This window comes from Haliaeetus albicilla, chromosome 12 (genome assembly GCF_947461875.1).
Source record: "Haliaeetus albicilla chromosome 12, bHalAlb1.1, whole genome shotgun sequence".
NCBI lineage: Eukaryota > Metazoa > Chordata > Aves > Accipitriformes > Accipitridae > Haliaeetus > Haliaeetus albicilla.
In genome coordinates, this window is record NC_091494.1 from 42974481 (window position 1) to 42996145 (window position 21665).

General features: G+C 64.3%; 2 protein-coding genes across 6 annotated transcripts in view; both read left to right on the forward strand.

Annotated features, from left to right (window-relative positions):
* USP36 (ubiquitin specific peptidase 36) lies at positions 1-11436 on the forward strand. 2 transcript variants are annotated; one of them, XM_069799499.1, is made up of 20 exons: positions 4-309; positions 746-1028; positions 1101-1316; positions 2126-2236; positions 2534-2636; positions 3278-3345; positions 3771-3841; positions 4257-4339; positions 4672-4783; positions 5084-5224; positions 5535-5635; positions 5942-6083; positions 6325-7035; positions 7702-7829; positions 8390-8902; positions 9168-9334; positions 9792-9953; positions 10241-10356; positions 10446-10575; positions 10662-11436. In XM_069799499.1, exons 1-19 carry the CDS (start codon positions 307-309, stop codon positions 10572-10574), a joined length of 3360 nt encoding a protein of 1119 aa, XP_069655600.1. In that variant the 5' UTR covers positions 4-306; the 3' UTR covers position 10575; positions 10662-11436. The 2 variants fall into 2 exon arrangements, 1 of the variants encoding a protein (XP_069655600.1); XR_011327310.1 differs by having other exon boundaries at positions 1-309; positions 9792-10356.
* The window catches only part of CYTH1 (cytohesin 1), a 19217-nt gene continuing 8981 nt past the window's right edge, over positions 11430-21665 (forward strand). Inside the window, exons 1-2 of one of the 4 annotated variants that reach the window (XM_069799500.1) lie at positions 11430-11631; positions 21410-21492. In XM_069799500.1, the coding sequence (XP_069655601.1) occupies positions 11550-11631; positions 21410-21492 (165 nt within the window). In that variant the 5' untranslated portion in view covers positions 11430-11549. Of the gene's footprint in view, positions 11632-15990; positions 16340-18457; positions 18687-21409; positions 21493-21665 lie in introns of those variants that run through there. The other 3 variants (XM_069799504.1, XM_069799501.1, XM_069799502.1) reach the window with 3 other exon arrangements.

Below are 21665 nucleotides of genomic sequence, written 5' to 3' on the forward strand. Positions count from 1 at the left end.
GACCGCCCCCCGACAGGCCCCGCCCCCTCCCGTTGCTACGACGCGCAAGCGCGGCTCCGCCCGTCACTGCGCTTCGGGACGCGGAGCGCGGCGGAGGCGGGGAGGAGGTGTGGCGTCGGTGGGGCGGACCGAGCGAAGGAGCGAGCGAGTGAGCGAGCGGGCGAGTCCTCAGGAGTGGGCGGGAGCTTGCTGCTGTCCCCGCCCCCTTAAGGGAGAGGCGCGGAAGGAGTCCGTGTCGGCGGCGGGCGGGCCGCCGGCTCCTCTTTAAGGCGGCCGCACGTGCGTGCGGCGGTAGCGGAGACCCGGATGGTGAGTGGGGCCGGGCCGGGACGCGCCGGGACGGGACGGGCGGGGTCGGGGTCGGGGTCTGCGCTCCGCGCCGCCCTCCCCTCCCCTGCCCCGATCGCGGGGAGGGAGGGCGCGGCGGAGCGCCGGTACCGGGCGGGCCGCGCGTGGCGGCGGGCGGACCGGGGCAGCGCGGTGGCGGTGGCGGCAGCGGCGGCGACGCTCAAGGTCGCGGCGGCGGCGGGCGGGAGGGCGCGGCGCCCGTCGCGGCGGCGGCGGGCGGGGACCCGCTGAGGCCTTCGGGGTGAGCGGCGGCGGCGGCGGGGCCGGGCCGGCGGTGGGCCTAGGCCGCGGCCTGTTGCCCTGGCAACGCGCGGCCCCGCGTCGGGAGCGGAGCGGAACGGAACGGGCCGGCTCCCCCCGCCTCCGCTCAACCGGCCGTCCCCTCCCCTCCCCGCAGCCGGGGCCGTCGGGCCCCACGATGCCGCAGATCGTGGAGAAGCTGAGGGAGGTGCTGAAGTCGGGGCGGCGGGAGGCGGGCGACGATGGGGAGCTGGGCCGGCTGCTGGCCGCCTCGGCCAAGAAGGTGCTGCTGCAGAAGATCGAGTTCGAGCCCGCCAGCCGCGGCTTCTCCGGCCAGCTGGAGCTGCTGCGGGGGAAGTACGTGCTGCTCAACCCCCGGGCCGGGACCGAGACCGCCAGCCGCCACAGCGGCCTCGAGGAGAGACAGCGCGGCAAGCAGGGTAGGTAGAGAGGACGAGGGGAGCCCTCCCCACGCTCCGCACCCCCACGGCTCACCGCCCCTCTCCCCGAAGGTGGCGACCATGCTGGCGTGGAGGATGGGATCCCCACGCCCCAGAAGGTGCTCTTCCCCGCGGAGCGCCTCTCCATGAAGTGGGAGCGGATCTACCGCGTCGGTGCCGGGCTGCACAACCTAGGGAACACCTGCTTCCTCAACTCCACAGTGCAGTGCCTGACCTACACGCCGCCGCTTGCCAACTACCTGCTCTCCAAGGAGCACAGCCGCACCTGTGAGTGGGGAGGTCCGGCTCGGTGGGCAGCAGGGCTGGGGCGGCCGCACCAGCGGGGAGGAGGAGCGCCTGGTTGTCCTGCTCCCAGCGCTGCGCTCGGCACCTCTGCACATGACTCTGGCAAGGGGTGTGCGGGTGTCGGGATGCGCCTTCGCTGCTCCCTCCTGCCCGTTTCTCCATCGAGAGGTTGCTCCTGCCTACGGCTCGCTTTTCCTGGCCGTAGCGGCGTGCTCAAGCTCTGCGTCCTTGTGTCTGGGGAGGCTTTGTCTCTGCTGGGCATAGCCAGGACTAAGATGGGTCCAAATGCGGTCTTCTGGCTTCCGGGGGGCTGAGCTGGGGGTCCCAAACAGCCCCTGCCTGTGGGAACTGTGTGAGGGCAGGGCAGAAGGCTGCATACTGGCAGCAGGTGCTGTTTTGGCCTGTGGGTGCTGTTCCGAGCTGTGACCAAGGCAAGCAAGCACACAAGGCTCGCAGCCCTGTCCTTAGGGCTCCGGTAGGATCTGCCCCTCAGGGTCAACCTGTGGGCTCCTCCAGCGAGTACCTGTGACCTGGTTTCTATCCACGTGGATGCTGTCTCGTCTCAGGGGGGTTGCAGTGGCTGGTACTGTGACTGGGGCTGTGCCAACAGGGGTGGCGTGTGCTGGTCTCTGTGTACCTGGGATGCCCCAGAGCTGTACTGTAGCACAGAGCTCGTAGGGAAAACTGAGCGTGGCTGAACTGTGTTGGACCAGAAATCTCCTGTCCCCTGTGCTGCCTCCATCTCTCCTGGGTTTGTCCCCAACGTCCTGTCTTCTCCTCTCCTGCTCCAGGTCAACAAGGAGGCTTTTGCATGATGTGCATTATGCAGAACCACACCATCCAGGCTTTTGCCAACAGCGGCAATGCAATAAAGCCAGTGTCCTTCATCCGAGACCTCAAGAGTAAGGATGGCTGCCCTCCCCTCCCGTAGCCATGCAGGAGAGCGGTGACTCATGCAGGGGCAGAACCTTTGAGATCGGGGCAGATCTTGGCAGATGGCTCTTCTGAGATGACTCACTGAGCCTGCTGGGGGCTGGTGACTTCATGGGCTGCGTGGGGTTTCCCCCATGGCCGACATGAGTCTGACATCTGGTTTGGGTTGAGGGGGCTCAAACGCCAGAGTCCCTGCCCCAGGGGAGGGAGGGAGAGCATACATCTGTTGCTGCACGTGCTGGGGCTGATCCCTCCCTCTCCTGCAGAGATTGCCCAGCACATCCGCTTCGGGAGACAGGAGGATGCACATGAGTTCCTGCGTTACACCATTGATGCCATGCAGAAGGCCTGCTTGAATGGCTGTACCAAGTATGTGGGGCCTCTGATGGCCCATCGCTGCTCTTCTCTGCTGTCCCCTGTGCCCGTGGGAGGGGACTGTGGGGTGAATGTGTCCCCCAGGTCAGACTCATAGAGGGAGGTACTGGCTCCAGGGGCCTCAGGTAGATGACCCAACTCTCTGCCCCTCTGTGACACAGCTCTGGGCTGTTGTCTGCCTTCTCCCTTCTGATTACTCCGTCCCAGCATAGCTGTGGTCCTGCCCCCAAATCCTAAGACTGCTATGCATTTGGATCCTGTACCAATTGCTGAAGAATCCAGGCGTGCTTGTTAGTTCAGCCCGAGCCCTATGGCTGTGTGTGAGCGGCTTTTCCCTGGGCCCTCCATCCCAGGAAGCCTGTGTTGGCTCTGTCTGCAGTGCCCAGCTCTGAGCTCTGGCCAGGAGCTTCCACTCCTTCTAGAGTAACATATTCCTCAGAGCCTGGTGCCACCCCTTGAGCTCTGGCACTGGGAGAGCGGACTGGCAGAGGCTGTGACTTCCCTCTGCTCCTGGAGCTCTGCAGCCCATCAGCTGGCCAGAGCATTGTAGGGGAGCTGTCCTCAGGACACAGTGGTGGCCCGCAGGGGTGGCTGTTGCAGAGGGGTGGTGTGAGATGCCGTGCTGCTGTCTATAGGTTGGATCGCCAGACCCAGGCCACGACGCTGATTCACCAGATCTTTGGCGGTTACCTGCGGTCCCGTGGTGAGTGCTGGCTGCCAGGTCCTGGGCCTGTGATGCTCGGGGCCGCTGTTTTCCTCAAGAGCCTTGCAGTAAAAATCTTTTGGGAAAATTGCTAAGCATGTGTAAATTATCCAGAGCTGCAGTTAGTCAGTCTTGCAGTACCTGTGGGTCGTGACCCCTGTTGTGGCGATGGAAAAAACCTGTTGGTTGTGGGTCCCCAGCTCATTGCCACCAGCAAAGGAACTCGTGTTGCCAGCTATCTAGCAACACCTGCTGTCCCAGCACATAGTGGAATTGCCAGCCTTCCTCCTTGCCAGGCTGTGAATCCTGGTGCTCACATCCCAGAGCCCAAACCCGGAGAGGGGGAATACTGCAGCTGCCTGTGGCGGGGTGGTGGCGGGTGCAGGTGTTGTGCCAGGGTGTGGTCATTGCTCTTTCTTTTGCAGTGAAGTGCTCGGTGTGCAAGGGCGTCTCGGACACCTATGATCCTTACCTGGACCTGGCACTGGAGATTGGGGTACTGTGGCAGTGTCGGGGATGGGGAGGAGCTCTGCTGTCACAGGGGGTGTTCCTGCAACTGCACCATTACCGCTCTCAAGGCTCCTTAACCTGCCATTGTCAAGGCGCGGTGCAGGCAAGAGGGAAGCAGCTTCTGTTGTTGTGCTGCCTTCTCTGTCTGGCAGAGCAGTGCCCGTTGCCTGAGCCTGAGCCACAGCTCCTCCGTTGAGGGTCTGTGGTGTTGGGGGACAGTGCAGCTCTCCCTTGCAGCATGCTGGCCAGTGCCGAAGCTGGTGGCAGGCTCACGGGTTTGGTGTAGTCTGTGGCCCTTTACTCGTGTTCTCTGTTATCTCTTGGGGCCAGTGTCTCAGCAGGGAGCTGGGCTGTCGTGTGGACAGGCCACTTGTGCCCTGACCTCTCCTCTGTCCTTGCAGCAAGCCGCAAACATAGTGCGGGCACTGGAGCTGTTTGTGAAGCCAGACATGCTGGGGGGTGAGAACGCCTACATGTGTGCCAAGTGAGTGTGTGGGGCTGCAGGCGGGAAGGGGCCAGCAGGTGTGCTGGTGGGAAGCAGGTGGAAAGCCTGCTGCAATATGGGAGGGCTTCTCTATCTGCTCCACAGCTAAACCGTGAGGTACATGGCCATGGAAGCTTGTGGTGTAGCCTGCCATTCCTCAGCTCCCTCCTCTCCTGAGGAGGACCTGGGCCAGCAGACATGGCCACGAGCAGGCATCCTGGAGCAGTGTCTGGTGGCAGCAGGGTCATTTCTGTGGGGTTTGCCGCTTGGCCAGGGCTGGCAATCATCTGGGTGGTGGAGCAGCTTGAATAGCTTGAGCTCTTCCTGTGCAGATGCAAGAAGAAAGTGTCGGCCAGCAAACGCTTCACCATTCACCGAGTCTCCAATGTTCTCACGCTCTCACTGAAGCGCTTTGCTGACTTCGGTGGAGGCAAAATCACAAAGGTGAGTGCTTGGCAATCCAGAGCTGAGACTGTCTCCTGGCCCGAGGTCCTGCTGCCCAGAGCAGGGTGGGAGGTGGTCCTGTGCACAGTGCGAGCTCTGCTATAGTCCTGCAGCCCTTCCCCAGCTGTGCAGTGCAGTGGCAGTTTGGCTCATCTTGGCATCTTCCTCACTGTGACCTCTGCCTGGGGATGGTGTGTCCCTGTCCCTTGAGAGATAGGACTTGTAGGACAGCTGAGCTGCTCTTGCTCTAGCAAGAAAGCCATCTGCTGTGCAGACTCCTGAGACATCCTCTCTCCACAGGACGTGGGGTACCCTGAGTTCTTGAACATCCGCCCTTACATGTCTCAGAACAACGGGGATCCTGTCATGTACGAACTCTATGCAGTGCTGGTGCACTCTGGCTACAGCTGCCACGCAGGGCATTATTACTGCTATGTGAAGGTGAGCCCAGGGTGCTCTCTTGGCACCCTTTCTGGGCTGGGGGCTGGTGGGTGCTTGTGGGTCCCTGTAGTGCGCAGAAAGGAGGGTGCTGAGCAGATGTGCGTGGTGTGGAGCACTGGATGGGGTGTACAGGCTGTGCTCTGCCACAGGAATCATGGAGGTCTGCTCTTGCAGAGTCCCATTGCCTGCACTGGGCCGCCTGTGGGTTTTGGGGAGAGGAGCTCTGCAGATGGGTGCTGTTCTTGCTGCTCTTCATGCCAGGAGGGTCCCTGGGCACAGCCCGACCCTGTTCTCTCTTCTTCTTCCGCAGGCCAGTAATGGGCAGTGGTATCAAATGAACGATGATGTGGTCCGCTGCAGCAATATCAAAGTGGTCCTCAACCAGCAGGCCTACGTGCTGTTCTACCTGAGGTGAGAGCGCGCTGTGTCTCCCGGCCCCTCTGCCCCCTGCTCTTAGCATTTGGGACAGGGCTGGTAGCACGTGTCTGGGTGTGGGAGGGAGCTTGGCCCCAGTAGTCCCAATGCCTGTGCACATGCGCTGGCTCAGAGGAAGGTGGCAGGGAGAGGTCCAGCCTTTTGTCATGGTTTTGCTGTAGATCAAGAGCACCTTACCTCCTCGGACCTTCTGGCTCCTGTTTTTTGTGTTCATCTTTGACGAGAGTATTCCAGTCGCTCAAGCCCTCACAGTTAACATGTGCAATTCTCTGCCTTCACCAGAATCCCCAGCCCCAGGAAGAGCTCAGAGGGGACCATTGCCAGAGCTGCCTCCAGCCTGTCTGGCCGCACTTGCAGCATTGTCTCTGATCACGTCAAGAAAACTGTGAACTTCAGGTCCCTGTCTTCACCGCCAACGGGCCGGGTGAGTCCTGAAGGCTGCTCTCAGCCCATGCTCCCAGGAACTGGGAGCTGCTGCCCCTCTGTCTGCTCTGCGAGGGCAGGTAGGCTGCAGCTTTGCAGGGAGGCAGGCGCAAGGACAGTTTGCAGGAGGGATCCTGCTGAGCCAAGGGTTCCTGTGTAGGGATGGGGAGAGAACTATCACTCTGCGTCCTTGGCTCCTTGAATTCTCTCCTAGCTGAACTTCTCTCTTTCTCTTTGTCTAGAGACCAGACATGCTGCCGGGGAAGAAGCTGCTGGGGAAGAAGCTGCCAGAGCCAGAGGAGGTCGGAGTCCCTGTGGCCCGCAGCATGGTCGGGACGGGGCCGAAGCTGTCGAATGGAACCACTCCGCCGAAACTGTCTGCTGGGTTCCCATCACCCAAACTGCCTCTCAGAGCCACCCACTCAGTCACAGCACTGCCCAAGGAGGCAGCCCGGAAGCCCAAGAAGCCACTCTCCTTCCCGCAGCTGCCTCCCGTGCCCAGAGCAGGTCAGGGCTTCTGCAACACCAGCAATGCAAGTGGGGCCAAAGCGGGGCTGTCCCAGCAGAGCTCCTGGGAGAGCGAGCAGCCACCTACCTCATCCAAGCTGCTGCTGGAGCCCACCTCCAGTCAGGAGCCCGGGGGCAGTGAAGAGAACACCAGGACCCTGGAGAAGGACTCCTGTGGCAGCAGTGCTGACAGCCCAGTGCATGGCACACCGGGAAAGCTGGCCAAAGCGTCCCAGAAGGCCAAGAGCAAAACCAGCAGCTTCTGTACCTCTCAGGAAACGGACTGTGGCACGGACCTCCCTGCTGGCCCTGGCACCGAGCTGGCTGCCTCCAAAGACTCCAAGTTGGCAAAACCTAAATCCTCCCTGTTGGCCAACGCTGCTCTGGAGCCAGGCAGCACTGTGTCACCACCACCAGCCAAGAAGCTGGCACTCTCTGCCAAAAAGGTGAGTCTGAGCTTCTGCCCGGAGTCTTCGGTAGGCATCTTTGTGCCTTCTCAACTGGGGCTTGTGTCGGGGGCAAGTATAGAGCTAATGCTGGGTGTCTTGCTAAGCTGGAGGTGGGTGGGGAGAGCCCCTCAGCCCCAGGGCTGTAGCAGTTGCTCTGCTCCCGCTCTGGGTCAGGGTGTGGGCCCAGGCCGCTGCTGTTGTTTGCATCCCTGAGTGATGCAGGAGAAATGGCTCCTGCCTTCTTTCTCAGGAGGGAGGGGTGGCTGTGCCAGTCCCTGCGGCGGGGTGGTCTCCCCAGCATTCTCGGGGTAGCGTGTCCCCTGGGGCGAGTGGGAGCAGGTGATGCCGCAACTGGAGGGCTGCGGAGTTGCCTCCTTCCTGGGCAGTGGTGTGGGACCGGCCCTCTGGGTGCTGCTGGGCAGCCAGGGCTTGGGACAGTGCACTGGGGCTTCCGTTCTTTAAATTTCCTTCCTTCCTTTTTTCCTTTGTGCTTCTAACTAAAACCACTTATGATTCTTCTTCTACCACCCCTCACTTCCCTCCCCCTGTCTGTGTCTGTTCCCCTCCCCTTTCTCTGGGCTCCCCTTTTTATTTTCTCCTCTTGGCTCACGGAAACCTCTTTTCTTTAGACCACCAAGCTTTTATTTATGTCAATAACTGCAGGGCAGCACCCCGCGGAAGGCGAGCGGAAGTGACCGCCACACACAACCTCACCCACAGTTTGCTGACCGCACCTGCCCCACGAACACCACCCACTCTGAGTCCACTCCCCAGCCTTTCAGCAAGTCAAGGTAAGCAGTGCTGGTTGCTCCCAGGCTCCTGTGCAGCAGCAAGGCCAGTAGCAGCCTTGGAGTACTCCGTGAAGCAGCTGGCGTCACAGCTGGCTTGAGGAGCGATTTTTGGCAGCTGGTTCTCCTGGGCTGGCAGGGCTTGCTCTGGATCCTAGAAGCAAGGCAGTTTCTCTGACTGTTGGCACAGGGTGGGAGGGAGCTTTGCAAGCTCTGACCACTTGTTAGTGTCCTGTGGGATCAGGAGGCACTAGCCTGGTGTAGATCTTGCTCCAGGTCTCCCTTGTAACCTTCACCATTGGCATGTGCTGCACCAACACTCACTCTCTCCTAATCCCCCGTGGGACAGTGTGTGCCCTGCGCGTTGCTGGCACTGGGCAGGTGCAGCGTCACTGTGTGCGCTTGCAGCTGCTGCTCTGAGAGCAGGGTCCGATTCAGATTTCGTGGATGAGATTGTAGCAGTTGGGTGCTGTGCTCATGCACCTTGGAGTGGGGAAGAAGAGAGGAGCTCCCACTCCTGACCTGGCTTTCAGATCACGTCAGCCTCTTTTCCTGTCCTTCAGGCTGTCCTCATCTGCTCTCAAAATGCCAAATCCTGAAAAGCCTACCTTCAGCTTCATCCTCAGCTCAGCCCCTTGGCTCCCAGCCTTCCCCCTGACCAACGGTTCCACTGCCCACCCTTCACACTACCTTCCTTCATGCAGCAGGGAGAAGGGCACCCCTGGTTCCTCCAAAAAGAAGCAGCAAAAGCAGCATCGTGGAGCAGTCGGCAGCTCTCGTGCTCTAGCTGTGAAGGGCAAGGATGAAGTCTCCAACCCCCCCACGAAGGAGAAGAAACTCATTCAGGAGGGCTTGGCATCCCTCGTGGGGAAGGAGGCGGCAGGCAAGAGTCCCAGCAGTGGCCAGGAGGGGCTGGGCTCTTGGAACCTGGAGAGCCGGCCCAAGCCACAGGTGTCAGACCCCAGTGCTTCCCTGGACAAGGAATCCATCTACCTCTGCAAGAAGAAGAAAAAGAAGAAGAGGAGGAGAATGGAGGAGACAGAAGAGCACTGCCCTGGGATGCTGTCCTCGGACAGGTGAGGAGCTAGGGTCACGTGAGAGAACCTTGCACTGCCAGGAGTCAGGCTCCCTGGGCTGTGGTCAGGTGCCTCTTGTCTTTCTGCGGGTGGGATGAGCCTTGCCATGGAGCCAGCTGAAGTGCTGGCTTGCTGGGGGTCGTTTCTCCCCTCCCCGAGCACAGCGCTGGGGTGTGGGTGTCCCTGTGTCGCACTGCCCTGCGGGGAGCTCAAGATTCCCCCTCTGGTCAGGCTAGAGCGGGCTGACCCCTGCTGTCTTCCCCAGCTCTAGGAGGGCTGAGACGGAGCCCTCGAGGAAAAAGCAGCGGTGGAGTGTGGAGGCTGGTGCTGGAGAGAGCGAGCACCGCAAGCGCAAGTGGAGGGAAAGCCTCAGCAGCCCAGCCTTGGAGCAGCCAGCTGCCAACAGTGTCTATGCCACAAACGGCACCCCAGGTATGACTGTGTGCCTCCACCCTGCCTGGTGCCTGGCAGGGAAGAGACGGCTGCTTGGCTCCCCATGAAGTCCCTCCGAGCACTGGTGTGCAGTCCCCGGTGTTTGCTGGTCCCCACAACTGCCTGGTGGTGCCCGTCTTCCTGACCCCTGTCCGTGGCTGACCTGCCCGCAGGCCCACGTGCCACTCATGCGGGAGAGCTGCCTGGTTGTACCCTGGATGAGGGTGTGCTCATCTTCAGATGTGTGGAGATGGACCCCTCAAGGGCTGAAGATTTACCCTCAGCTCCTCCCTGCCCAGGGCAGGCCCCAGTGTACCCAAACACCCAGCGTCCCAAACATCGGGATCTTGTTAATCCTGACAGTGTCTCCTGGGTTGAGACGTGCCCTGGAGATGGAGTGACACAGGAGCTCCCTCTGTTCCCTTCAGCTTGTCCTTACCCCTGCCTGTTTCCGCAGTGGCAGCGTCCAGCCAGGCTGGAGAAGAGTACAGGCATTGCCTGGCTCCCCTAAGCCCTGAGACCGGCCATGGGACTGGCATAGCACCTGGGAGCCAGAAGGAGTCCAACGTGGTGGAGGAGCTGCTTGGGAACTCCTTGGACAAGGCTTATGGCAAACAAGGTAATCTGTGCTCACCTGGGTGGGCAAACAGCCAGGCAGCTTGTCTTGAGCCCTGGATGCGGGCAGAGCCCTGTGTGCTCTGCCAGGGCCTGAGCTTCCCCCAGCACAGGCAGCTACAGAGGCTCCTGGAGCCAGGCAGATGCACCCAGCCAAGGGGCTGCTGCGGGCACCACAGAGCGGGGTGCTGGAGTGAGGGGCTCCAGCTGCTGGCCCAGGGTGGGGATCCGGTGCAGGTGGGTGCAGCGGAGCACAGCATGGTGCTCCCTGCTGATCACACTACTCCGCAGTCTTGACCTGGGAAGGCAAGATCTCAGCTGTCAGCCAGGATGCCATTCAAGACGCAGTGTGGGCCCGGAGCGAGACTGTCATCGATGAGTGGGATGAGGATTTTGACAGAGGGAAGGTGGGTGCTGGCTATGTCCCAGGCTGGGGTGGGTGGGAGGAGGCAGGGGACTCTGCTCTGATCCCAAGAGCCTTCCTGCCTCTGCACAGGTAAAGAAGATTAAACTGAAGCAGGAACGGAGGAGACGCTTCAATTCCTTCCAGGAGCTGCAGAGCAAGCGCAACTTCTGGTCGGTGACTCACCCTGCCAAGGTGGCTGGCCTGAGCCACCGGCTCTGAGGTGAGCGAGACCCAGGGAGGGCAGGGGGGTGGTAGGGAGGGGAGCCGCTGCCTAGCGGCATGCTAACACTGCTCCTTTCCTCCCAGGTTGCAATCTGTGTCCCCCAGCCGGCGAACGGAGCAGTCGGGTCAAGGACCAGTTGGGGAGTGCTGTCCTGGGAGCTGCTGGTGGACCCTGCTGCAGAGGGAAGGGGACACCAGTCCCGCATGTCTCCGGGGCCCCAGCCCTAGGGTCATGCTGTGCTTGGTGTCCCCTGCCTTCCCCTTCTCAGAGCTGCTGCCCCTGCAGGTCCCAGGGTCCTTGTGGGCCTGGGCTGTTTCCCTCTGCCCTCCAGCTGAGGAGGAGCCTGTCCAGCTCCAACCTGCCTTGTCCAGGCTCCTCTGTGCCTCTGCCTGGGGCTGGAACACCCCCCCTCTTCCACCCAGCCTGGAATTTAAGGCTGGGGGGGGTGGGGGGACAGGGACGATGACTCCCGGAAAGTGCCTGTGGCCCATCCCTGCTGCTCCAGGTTCACATGCCACCCACCAGCCCCGTGGGGAGAGGGACGCTAGCCCACACTGCAGAGCCGGGACCACCAAGGCTGGCATCCCTCTCCCCTCTTGCCCTACTCCGTGGCCGGCTGGCCCCTCGCCCCCTCCTCCCCCCTCCCCACCCCGCGCAAGTCGCAATGAAACCCTTGTTCTTTTAACACCCACCCCCCCCACACACACCCACCCACACCCCCTCTATCCACGGGCAGGGGCCCATTCCTCTCTGGCCCAGCCCGACCCCGCGCTGGCCGCGGGAGGCGGCGGTGGGGTCCCCGCGGGGAGGGGGTCGCTGCCGCCGTGACCGCGGGCAATAAACTCGTGGTGTTTGTCACCCGGCTCGGATCGGCTCGGATCGGCGGGGGCGGGGCACCGGGCGGGGTGGGGCACTGGGAGGGGGAGGAGCTTGTCTTGCACCGCCCTTTCCCGCGTCACGTGCCGCCGCCCATGGCGGCTTCGGCGCCCTCGTCACGCGGGCGGGGCCGGAGCGGCGGCGGCGGCGGCGGGATGGAGGAGGAGGGCGGCTACGGTCAGTGCGGGGCCGCGGCGGTCGCGGGGGGGTCCCGCCGGGGCCGGGGCCGGGCTGGAGGGAGCGCCCAGCGTGGGGGGGGCCTGGGACCCCCACCTGGGCCGGGCAGCGGTGGGGCGAAGGGCTGGGGCGGGTCCCGCGTGCCGGGCACGCAGCCGGTGGGGGCCGGGGCGGTCCGTGATCCGCTGGCGGGGGGGGGGGGGTCCCGGTGGGGCGGGGGCGGCTCTCCCGGGCCGGAGGGAGCGTTCGGACCGGGCCGCTCCCAGGCGGAAGACCGGGGTCGGTCGGCGGTTCGGGGGTCGGGCGGGGTTTCGGAGGCGGCGGGACCCGCGCCCGCAGGTGACAGGGCGGCTGCTCGCCCACGCGTGGCCGCGGCCTTGGCGGCATCGGCCGGGTGGGGCCGAGGTGGCGGTGCAGGAAGCGGCGGGAGGAAACCGGCAGCCGGTGCCCATAGCCAGCGCGGGGAGCGGGGCGAGCTGACGGGGGCTGGTTCCCCCCCTGCACCCCCCGGAGCCCCGGCGCTCCCCCTTCGCCGGCCTCGTCCTTTCTCGGGGCTCAGCCCCGGCGGCTCCGCACAGCCGGCTCTGCACAGCCGGTGCCGCGCTGCTTTGGTGCCACAGCTCGCGAGCTGCCTGCAGTGGTGGTGCAGGTCAGTGCTGCCAGACCACGAACCTGCTGCCTGCAGTGTCAGTGCTGCCGGGCTCTGGGACCTGCTGCCTGCAGCGTCAGTGCTGCCAGACCGTGAACCTGCTGCCTGCATGCCTTCCCTCTGCCGCTCACGCTTTGTATTCAGCTGCTGCTTCTGAGCACTGAGTTCAGGCTCCGTAGATCTGCAGGGCAGGCTCACGTCGATGGCGTCTGTTGAATGGCTCATAAACCACCCCAGCTCGGGAGCACGCCTGCCTGGCATGGGAGTGCCCGGTGTGTGTCCAGAGCCCACTCGCAGGGTGGGCCAAGCAGGGCGATGCAGCTCAGGGGCAACAGGTCCCCTCTCTCGTGCATATGCAGATTGCTTCCCTGTTTTCCTCCATGCTCTGTGCCTGCAGAGCATTGCCTCCTGGTGCCGAGGAGCTGGACCAGGCAGTAAGGCACTGCCTGTGCCTCAGCCCTCTGAGGCAGGTTCCTCTGGGTCAGCAGGTGGGTTTTCCTTGAGCGAGGACTTGGCTGAGGGGGAGGCTTGAGTCTGGGTGAGATCTGAAACCAAGGTCCCAATGCTGTGAGCCGTGCTGGTGTCCATTCTTCCCAGGAGCTGAGATCACCCAGGCACTGCCGGTGCCGGCGAGGACGCTGCTGCTGGCAGTGCTGGTTCACAGGCTGGCTTCCTGCGTGCCGCAGTTGTGCAACGCAGCTGATTAGGAGGCTGCTGTTCTACTCCAGAAGTGACTGTGCTCGGCAGTGGGGAGTTTACTGTGTGAGATAAGGTGCGAGTGCCCAGCCCCACTAGTGCGCAGCCCGGCACAGGCGTTGTCAATGCAGCCCATTAGCAGGAGAGCGCTGCAGGGAGCGATTCTGTGAGCAACCTCTTTACCGCTTCCTGGAATCGCCTGGAAGATGTCCCGGGTCATCTTGTCAGCATCAGAAATTGCTTGCTTACCGTGCCATGGGGGCCACAGGGCAGAGCACTAGATGGGCGGCACAGCCACCTCCAAATCCCCGCCACTGTCCCTGTTGCAGGGGCATCGCAATCTGCAGCTGTCCTGAAGCTCTTGAGCTCTGTTGTTTTTGCAGAGGATGGTCTGCCAAGGCCTCAGTGTGGTGGCAGCCTGACGGGAGGCTCTTGCTGGTGAGATTGTGCTGACGCCAGTGTCTGCCCCACAATACGTGGCCCCTCTCCAGCCGTCTGCCTCAGCAGAGAGCAAATCCTGGGGCGAGCAGCTGGTGGCACAGATGTGGGCTCCCCCCGCTCCTGCCAGGGCACGGGGCTGCGCTCCCACCCCCTTTCCAGCATCTCCTGGTGGGGACGGCGGTGAGACCAAACCCATCCCCAGACCGGAGCTGACAGAGCGTGGTGGTGCAGGAGCGAACGCCTCTGGACGGTGGGGCGGCAGTGTCGTGGCGGGGAACCGGCCTGGCTGCTCCTGCCCTGCCGAGCTGCAGCACTGGTGAGCAGCCGGAGGGAGCACAATCCCTTCCCGGCACTGTGTCCTGAGCTGAGCCCCATCTCGGCTCAGGCCCGGCCCCAGGGTGAGGGGGATTGGGCAGCACTGGTAATCCTACTGCACCCGAGGGATTACTGCTCCCTCTGGCCCAGGGGATTAAGGGATTTCTCTAAGCAGGGTTGATGCAGCCTCCTGCAAAGCGGCTTGTGCTTGGGGGGGGGGCCTTGCTGTCTGGGGCAGGATGGCTGGTGTCAGGAGGTGGGGTGGGCTCTGCGAGGTGCGGGAGATCCTCAAAGGAGGGTGGACTGTCAGGTCCTCTAGCAGGCTGGGGGGGGTCCCCACCCAGGGGGATCCCCGCCCTCTCCTCAGTGCCAGCCTGCGTAGCCCTGTTTTGCCAGCAGGCCCCTTGGCGCAGGCTCAGCTGTTTTGGAGGCAGCCCAGGACCGCGGCGTGCACCTCTGCACTGAGGGGACTCCGGCCAGGGGGGGATCCTGCCAAGGGAGCTGCCAGCGAGGCACCAGCCCCTTCCCTGGCATGGTCCAGGGGTGAGCCGGGGCAAGTCACTGGGCCTGGCTGGGGGAGCAGCTCTTCCGCAGAGCTCTGGGACTCCCAGGTTGAAGACATGGGGACAGTGCAGGGATGGCACCGGACTTGGAGAGCAGAGCCAGGGGCCGGGGCCAGCAGGGCTCAGGCAGCGTGGCATTGGTCAGAGGCAATTAGCTGGTTCCTCTCCCGAGATGTTTGGGAGCAGAGAACGACGTGCCACGTTGCTGACGCTCAGCAATTACACATCAGGGACGCAGCAGGGCCTGTGTGTCCCCAAGTGAGCGTTTCAGCCATCGCAGTGGGGTTGGGGTCAGATGTTTCTGCTCTGGGCCTCAGGGAGGGGGGAGGCTGGCAGGGGAAGCTGCTCTCCGGGGCCCCACTTTCCGGCAGGCGGAGGATCGGGGCCCAGAGCCATGGTTAACATAACCCCGGGGTGTTTGTAAACACCCCGCCTTGCCCAGGCAGGGTGTGAGGATTGAGCTGGGCATCTGGGTTGCTCAGCGTGGGAGATGCCGCCTGGCCCTGTTTCAAGCCAGCTGGAGCACCCATGGGTGCCCTTGCCTCACGGGGGTTTTTCCAGATGCCGGTCCAGGCCCTGGGCTGCTGCTTGCCACACCATGTGCCTGGCTGAGCCCTGCCATCCCCCGGCTCCTCTCACTTGCCCTTTTGCCTCCCAGCGATGTGGCAACCACAGCTTCGGCCTCTGGGAAGGGGGAAGTGGCGCTGAAACCAGAAGGTTGGTCACGTCAGTGGAGAGTGCCTGGGTGCCCTCGCAGCCCTGGGAGCTGCTCTTCTCTGCCTTTCCTCCCATCTGCAGCCATACTGCTCCTGGGACCCGGGGTCCCCTCCTGCCCCACACCCTCCTGCCTGCGAGGGTGGCTTCCTCCCAGGGTGCCCTTCCCCGCTGCCCGGCTTGGGTTTCTCCTTGCTCAGCGCGTCCCAGTGCTTGCCGGCGCAGGCGAGCAGAGCCAGCAGCCAGGCTGTCCGCAGGACGCTGCCTCGTGCCCCGACAGGTTCTGGGGTTTGTTACTCATGGCCATGCCCCGCGTTCGGGGATCGCTTCTGCTTTGAGGGAAAGAGCTGTCGGTCCGGTTTGGGTTTGCTTGGCGCCTGTGGGGCTGGGGGGATGCAGGTGCAGCGAGCCTGGGGGTAGAAGGGCTGTGCCTTCCCCCCAGCTCCACAGCTGGCCCTGAGGCCAGGATCCCGGGGCAGGACCTCCTCCCCGGTTCCTGCTGCAGGAGTCCCTCGCACCCCAGGACCACCGCAGAGTGGGAGGCACCTCCGTTGCCGCCAGGGCATGCCTGGAGCTCAGCTGTCTGACCGGCGTCACCGGGGGACTGGCAGAAGGCACAGCGGGCCTGCCCGTGCACAGCACGTGGGGCAGGCTGAGCCTGTCGGACCTGTGCTGGGATCAGCGCCCGGGCCCTGCACCCCGTGAGCGGGGGCCGTGGCAGCACCCTCTGCTCCCCACGCCTCGCCAGAACCGCGTTGTCTCTTGGTGCACCTTCCTTTATGCAGTGCTGGTTGCTACGCGACCGCCGGCTCCCGATGCTTAATGCTCTAATACGGAGGGATAAAACCGCTCTAAAAATACCCCGCTGCCGGCCCCCCGCGGGGGTAAGGGGGCTGTCAGGGGGACAGGCGGCCCGGGGCGGGGGGGCTGCCGGGGAGTTCCCAAACTCCTCGTCCTCTAAGTGGCTTTGAGCCGCCGGCCGGAGCATCAGGAGCAGAGCAGGCTGGTGTGCAGGCAGGGAGCGGCGAGGATTGGCTGGGGCTGGCGCGTGGGCTCCTGCAGCTGGAGCTCCCCTGCCAGAGCCGCCTTCCCCGGCTCCAGCCAGAGTGGGGACTCCTCCGGCTCCCCTGCCTGCACCCTGCCCGTGGGTCCCAGCACCGGGGAGCCTGCTGCTCAGCCACACAGCACCCGCCGGTCCTCTGCCTGCTCTCGCCTGCCCCGTCGGAGCTCGCGGTGTCCTGCACAGGCCTCCGCAGCATGGGGACGGTCAGCGAGCTCTGTGCCTCCAGTTTCCAGGCCTTCCTCTGCCCCTCGGTGGCTGCCAAGGCAGGTAGGCGCTTCGTGCCCTCCCCTCTGCTCGCCGTGGGGTCCCTGTCCCCCTGACAGACGTGGCGGTGCCCACGGATCGGGCTCCATATGGCTTCTGCTGACAGCGGCACAGAGTCCTTGCCGTCTCGCCGCCTCCTTCCCCTGTGCACCGCTGGCCTCCCCAGGCTTGGGCCTCTGCAAGTGCTGAGCCCTGGCAGGACGGCTGGGCATGGGGCTGCCTCATGTGGCATTGCCCTGCACCAGTGCCAGGTGCCACGCTGGGACCGGGGGTGCTCAGGAGCCGGTGGTGGTGGCCAGGAGGATGCATGCAGCTCGGTGCGGCTGTGGCAGGTCCTGCCCCAGCCCGTCGCCCTCCTGCACTGCCCTGGGTGACACGTAAGCGCTTGGCCACCCTTACTGCTGCAAGTGCGTGTAGCTGCAAGGGCAGCTCGGGGTGGCACTCTCCAAACCAAAATCTGTGCAGGAAAGCCCAGTGCCTGCTGCGTTGGGGATGCTATTGAGGGCTGGCCGCCTGTGTGAGCTGCTGCTGTCTGTGGGTTCCTGCCCGAGTGTGGGGCTGGGAGTGGCTGTGTGGTGGGGCACGGGGCTGCGAGACCACCTCCAGCCAGCCTTGCGCCCTGCTGGCAGCTGAGGCCAAGCAGGAGCGGGCTCTGCTCCTCCTGAGACCCAGCACAGTGAATGATGCAGAGAGCAAGCGAGGTGCCTGCCGGGCTGCGCTCCCAGCACCTGCATAGTGCTCGGTGCGTGTGGATGTGGCCAAGCTGGTGCTTGCCCAGCCGCACCGTGGGCTGGGGGTCCGCGCACAGGGAGCGTGGGAGCCTGGAGCCGCCAATGCACAAGGCGACAGCTGTGGACATGGGTTCCCTGCCGGGCTCTGGGCAGAAGAAAGAAGCGGGGGTGACAGACAGGGCTGCACAAAAGCGGGATGAGGGCCTTGGACGGCTCCAGGCGCAGGGTCCAGCCACCTGGGAGGGTCTTTCCTGGAGCTGCCTGTCCCCAAACCCTTCTCCTGACGCACCTTGGCTGTCAGTGGGGAAGGATGGGGCTGACGCAACCCAGGATGCGCGCGCGGCGCAGTGAAAACAGGATGTGGTGTGCCGAGACGGGCAGGAAGTTTCTGGGGGCCCCTGCGGGCCCCCCAGCCGTGGGGCATGGCAGGAGCGGGCAGTGGCACCCCGCAGCAGAGCCCAGCAACAGCCGCTGGCAGCACCCTGGGCTCGGTCCCATGGTGTGCCTAAACCCGGTGCCTTTGACCCACCCGTGTGGCCTGGCACAGGCGCGACATGGGCCGACGGGAGGGCTGGCTAGCGCGGCAGCACAGCTGAGGGCTGAAGGACCAACGTGAGGCTTCTGAAGCCTTTCCTCCCCTTGCTTTGTAGCTGTCGTTCTGGGTGCTGTTTCTCCATCTCGCACTGCTGAGCAGGATTTAGCTGAGTCAAGGCGGCCGAGGCTCACGCGGCCTCTCCAGGCAGCTGACAGCGGGATGGGGACGTGCCGGGGGTTTGCTCCCAGTGCAGGCATGGCCCCGCAGGCCCCAGACTCTGCCGCACAGTGGTCCTATACGGAGTGGTGGGGTCTGTACAGGCACCCTGGAGCAAGGGGGCAAGACGGTGGGGAGCAACCTCCTGTAGGGACCAGCATCACTCCTGGCCCTGCTCCCAGTCCCAGTTCTGGTCCCATCCAGCCGTGTGAGCTGCAGTGGAGTCTGCAGAGGGCAGCAGGCACCGGTGGTCCCCACAGCTCTCCCGGTCCTGTCCGGGGCTCCGTCCTTACAGCCTGGACAGGACCTGGACCTGCAGCGAGGGCTCTGGTGGAGCCAGAGGGGGAGCTGCGGGGCAGGGCGGGTGTCTTCTGGGGTGGGGGGCCCCAGCTGGTGGAGGGGAGGGGACACTGGCATTGCCGCTCGCTCGAGGTGTGCCGGGTCGAGTGTCCTGGCAGCCCCAAAGGAAGGAAGGGCTGGGCCAGCCCCCAGTGCTTGCCTGGCTGGGACCCCGACACATCACGTGCCCTGACCCCAAGGCCGTAGGATCGGGGAGCAGGGCCCTGGCTGACCCATTTCCCCACCCAGCCGGGAGCAGAGGAGTTAAGGCGCTGGCAGCCCAGGCTCGTTGTGGCAGGAACAGGGTGTTGCTGGTGCTGGCTCCTGGCAAGGCCAGGCCAGGATGCATGACGCCCGGGCGGCTGCGGAGCTCATTGGCCCGGCACAGCCCTGACTCACCCCAGGAAGCACCGGGGTGGGCAGGTGTCCGCGCCCCAAAACAGCAGCACCTCTCCGGAGTGGCACGGGCACAGCGGACGGAGCCGGTGGAGGCAGCCTGCCAGGATGGTGCTCAGGGCGGAGGGCAGCGGTGAGCTCGGCTGGGGGTGCGGGGAGGCTGGTGGGGCCGGGGTGAGGGGGAGGCAGGCGGGTGGTTCCACGCCTGCCCCGTTCCTGTGCCACCAGCCGTGTCCGCTTGTCTTAGGGTGGTGGGGAAGGAAGGAGCACAGGGGGTGAGCATGGCCTCTGTGTGTCACGGGTGGCTTTGCTTTGGGCATGGTGGGAGAGGGGGGGATGTGCTGCTCTTGCTGCTCCCAGCTGCCGCAGGCCCCAGCAGCCCTGGAGCCTGGGACAGATGGACAAATCCTGCCGGTGCCCCTTGCTGCCCTCCTCCTGCCACTGGTGTGCAGGGTCCTCGGGCTCGGCTGTCGGCAGCAGGAGCTGCGGGAGCCCCCGGGCCCCCCTGCGCTGGGGCCTCATGGTGGCGGGGAGCAGGTGCCAGTGCTGGGATCCCGCAGTCCCGGGGGTCACTGCGCTCCAACTCCTGTGCCGGGCTGAAGCCAAGGTAGCAAGTGCCTGCTCCAGCCTCCCCTTCCCTGCAGCACTGCTCTGCCTGCGGCGAGGCTCGCCAGCCTCTCGGGAGCCATTTGGGCTCTGCTCGGTGCTGCAGGGCGGGTGCTGTGTGCAGGGGAAGGGTTAACGCCCTCTTCCTTCCCCAGAAAAGCTCTTGCGTCTGGGGTTTCTCTTCCTCTGGCTGCTGCTGACATGGCTGGGCCAGTGTCACGAGTGCTTGCCCTCCGCCGTAGCAGCACAGGTGGGGAGGGACCTTCCTGGGCTCTGGTACAGACCCGCTGGCCCCCTTTACCCTGCAGCATCTCATCCTCTGCTGCGCCTGTCCCGGGGCCTGCCGAGACCCCTGCCCGCTTGCTGGTGGGCAGGGAGAGGCAGCGCTGCTCCTGCCGGGGTTTGCTTTGCTAGCTCCAGCCTTTGGCCAGCTCACCGCTGGGCAGGTCCAACCCTGGCACCAAATTTCACCTCCCCTGCGGCTGGGCGGGAGGGTCCTGCGGTGTACGCTGCAGCCCAGGGATTTAGAGGTTTTGGTGTCTGGCAACAGGCGTGTGATGCAGTTTGGCCCTCCTGCAGCAAGCCTGGGCTTGCCAGGCACCCTGGGCGCCAGGCAGGAGGGGCCAAGTGCCTGCGGGAACGGCACTGGGGTGCGCAAAAGGTGCTTGGATGTATTGATAAGGCAAGGCCTCTGGTATTTTTAAGTTTAAATAACTTTTAACCTGGTGCCATGAGCCGGGTTGTCTGGTTCATACTTCCTGGTGTCGGAGACTGAAAATATTGGGAAGTGTTGCTGTTGCGTCTGGGGGGATGGTGTCGCAAGCCGTGGCTGTCTCTAACCTTGGCAGTGGGGGATTTTTGCGAAGGAGGAAGCTCGTCAGAAAGCCCGAGCGGAGCCAGGGAAGTGCTGAGTTCAGAGATTCGGTTTGCGTGGTCGCAGTCGCCCCAGGGGCGCATGCGGCTCCCACGGAGGAGGCGGCAGCTCAGGGAGAAACGATGCGCAGTTGAGGACGGTGCTGGTCCGGAGGGACGTGGCGTCCCTGGGCGCTGGTACAGGGCAGGCGGCCGTGCTGGGGACATTCCAGGTGAGTCCAGGCTGGCGGCAGCGGTGGCCTGGAAAGCACAGCCATGGTGGCATGTGGGGCCTCAGCAAAACAGAGTGGTAGTGTTTGGGGAAGGAGAGGGCAGTGGCAGCCCTGCCAGGCGCCTGTCCCTAACACCCCCGGGCAGGAGGTGGGAGGTAGCGCCAGGGCCGAGCCGGCGGGTGCTGCTGCCACCTCCCTCGGGGATGGCGCTCTGGAGGAATGGTGCTTTGGTGTTCTTGCGGGTGACCTTGGTGTGGTGTGCGAGGGACACACTGGCAGAGGTGGGAGGTGCAGGCAGTAGATGAGGGCCGGGAGTGCTGTTGGAGGAGCGGGTGACCTTGGCGATGGGAGAGAACAGGAATGGGATGCCATGTCACTGCAGAGTGGAAGGTCACGCGCCAGGGAGCACTGGGAATGTCCTGGGAGCTGTGGGTCTCAGGAGCAAGGGGGGGTGTGCAGCAGCCCTGGGCTTGAGCCTCGGGAATGATGTTGGGGAGGGGGAGCCTGGCTCCTGCATGTGATAGGGAGGTGTAGATGTCACGGCACACAGTGAAGTTTGTCCAGAGGATGTGCCAGCTCTGGGCCCTGGCTTGGAAGGACGGATCCAGGGCAGAGGGGGCTGCAAGGGTGGCCAGGAGCTGTTTTTCTGTGGCAGAGCAACCCATGGGGCTCCAGGTCCACGTGGACCCCGATGCCACAGGGCACAACAGAATCGCCCAGCCACAGCAGGGACCAGGACAGGCACTGACGCTGGCCCAGCTGGGGCAGAGTGGAGTTAAATGGGACTTGGCGGGGTGGCAGGGCCAGGGCCTGGGGGAGGAGCGCTGGAGCCAGTCCAGGGGCCGTGCTGGTCCTTACTGCCCAGCCACCTCGGGCTGAATCAGCAGGAACCGGCGGTGCCCGGCTCCCCCGCTGCAGCCGCTGCCACTGCCCAGTGGGGCGATGCCCTGGCCCTCGCATTCCTTGCGTGCCATTGGTGGCACTTGGCCGCTGCATGGGGCTGGGGACACCACTCGCCAGTCCAGCTCCTCCGGGCACCTGGCAGCTCCACATCCCAGCTCCTGAGAGGCCCCAGGCTGCTGGTCGGGAGCAGAGGTTGCGCCCAGAGCCTGGCAGGGATGATTCCCACAGCCACACATGCTGACCTGACCGTGTCTCTGCTCAGTGCCCAGTGACCTGACCCCGGAGGAGTGCCAGGAGCTGGAGAACATCCGCCGTCGCAAGCAGGAGCTGCTGGCTGACATACAGGTGTGATGCTGAGGACCACCGCCCGCGCGCACAATCCCCCTGTCCCAGGCATGGCAGCCTCTTGCTCGGGGTCATCCCCTGGGAGACAGGAACAATCTCCCTGCCTGTGTCACTGGGCAGGGTCCCTGCAGCCTCATCCAGGGTCCCTTGCCTCGCTGCTGGGAAAGGGGACG

What these genes read in the sequence shown, in the direction of transcription:
- USP36 (XM_069799499.1), top strand. An exon ending in ACCTGGCACTGGAGATTGGG is followed by an intron (nt 3,842 to 4,256) that starts GTACTGTGGCAG and finishes CTGTCCTTGCAG; the next exon opens with CAAGCCGCAAACATAGTGCG. An exon ending in AACGCCTACATGTGTGCCAA is followed by an intron (nt 4,340 to 4,671) that starts GTGAGTGTGTGG and finishes CTTCCTGTGCAG; the next exon opens with ATGCAAGAAGAAAGTGTCGG.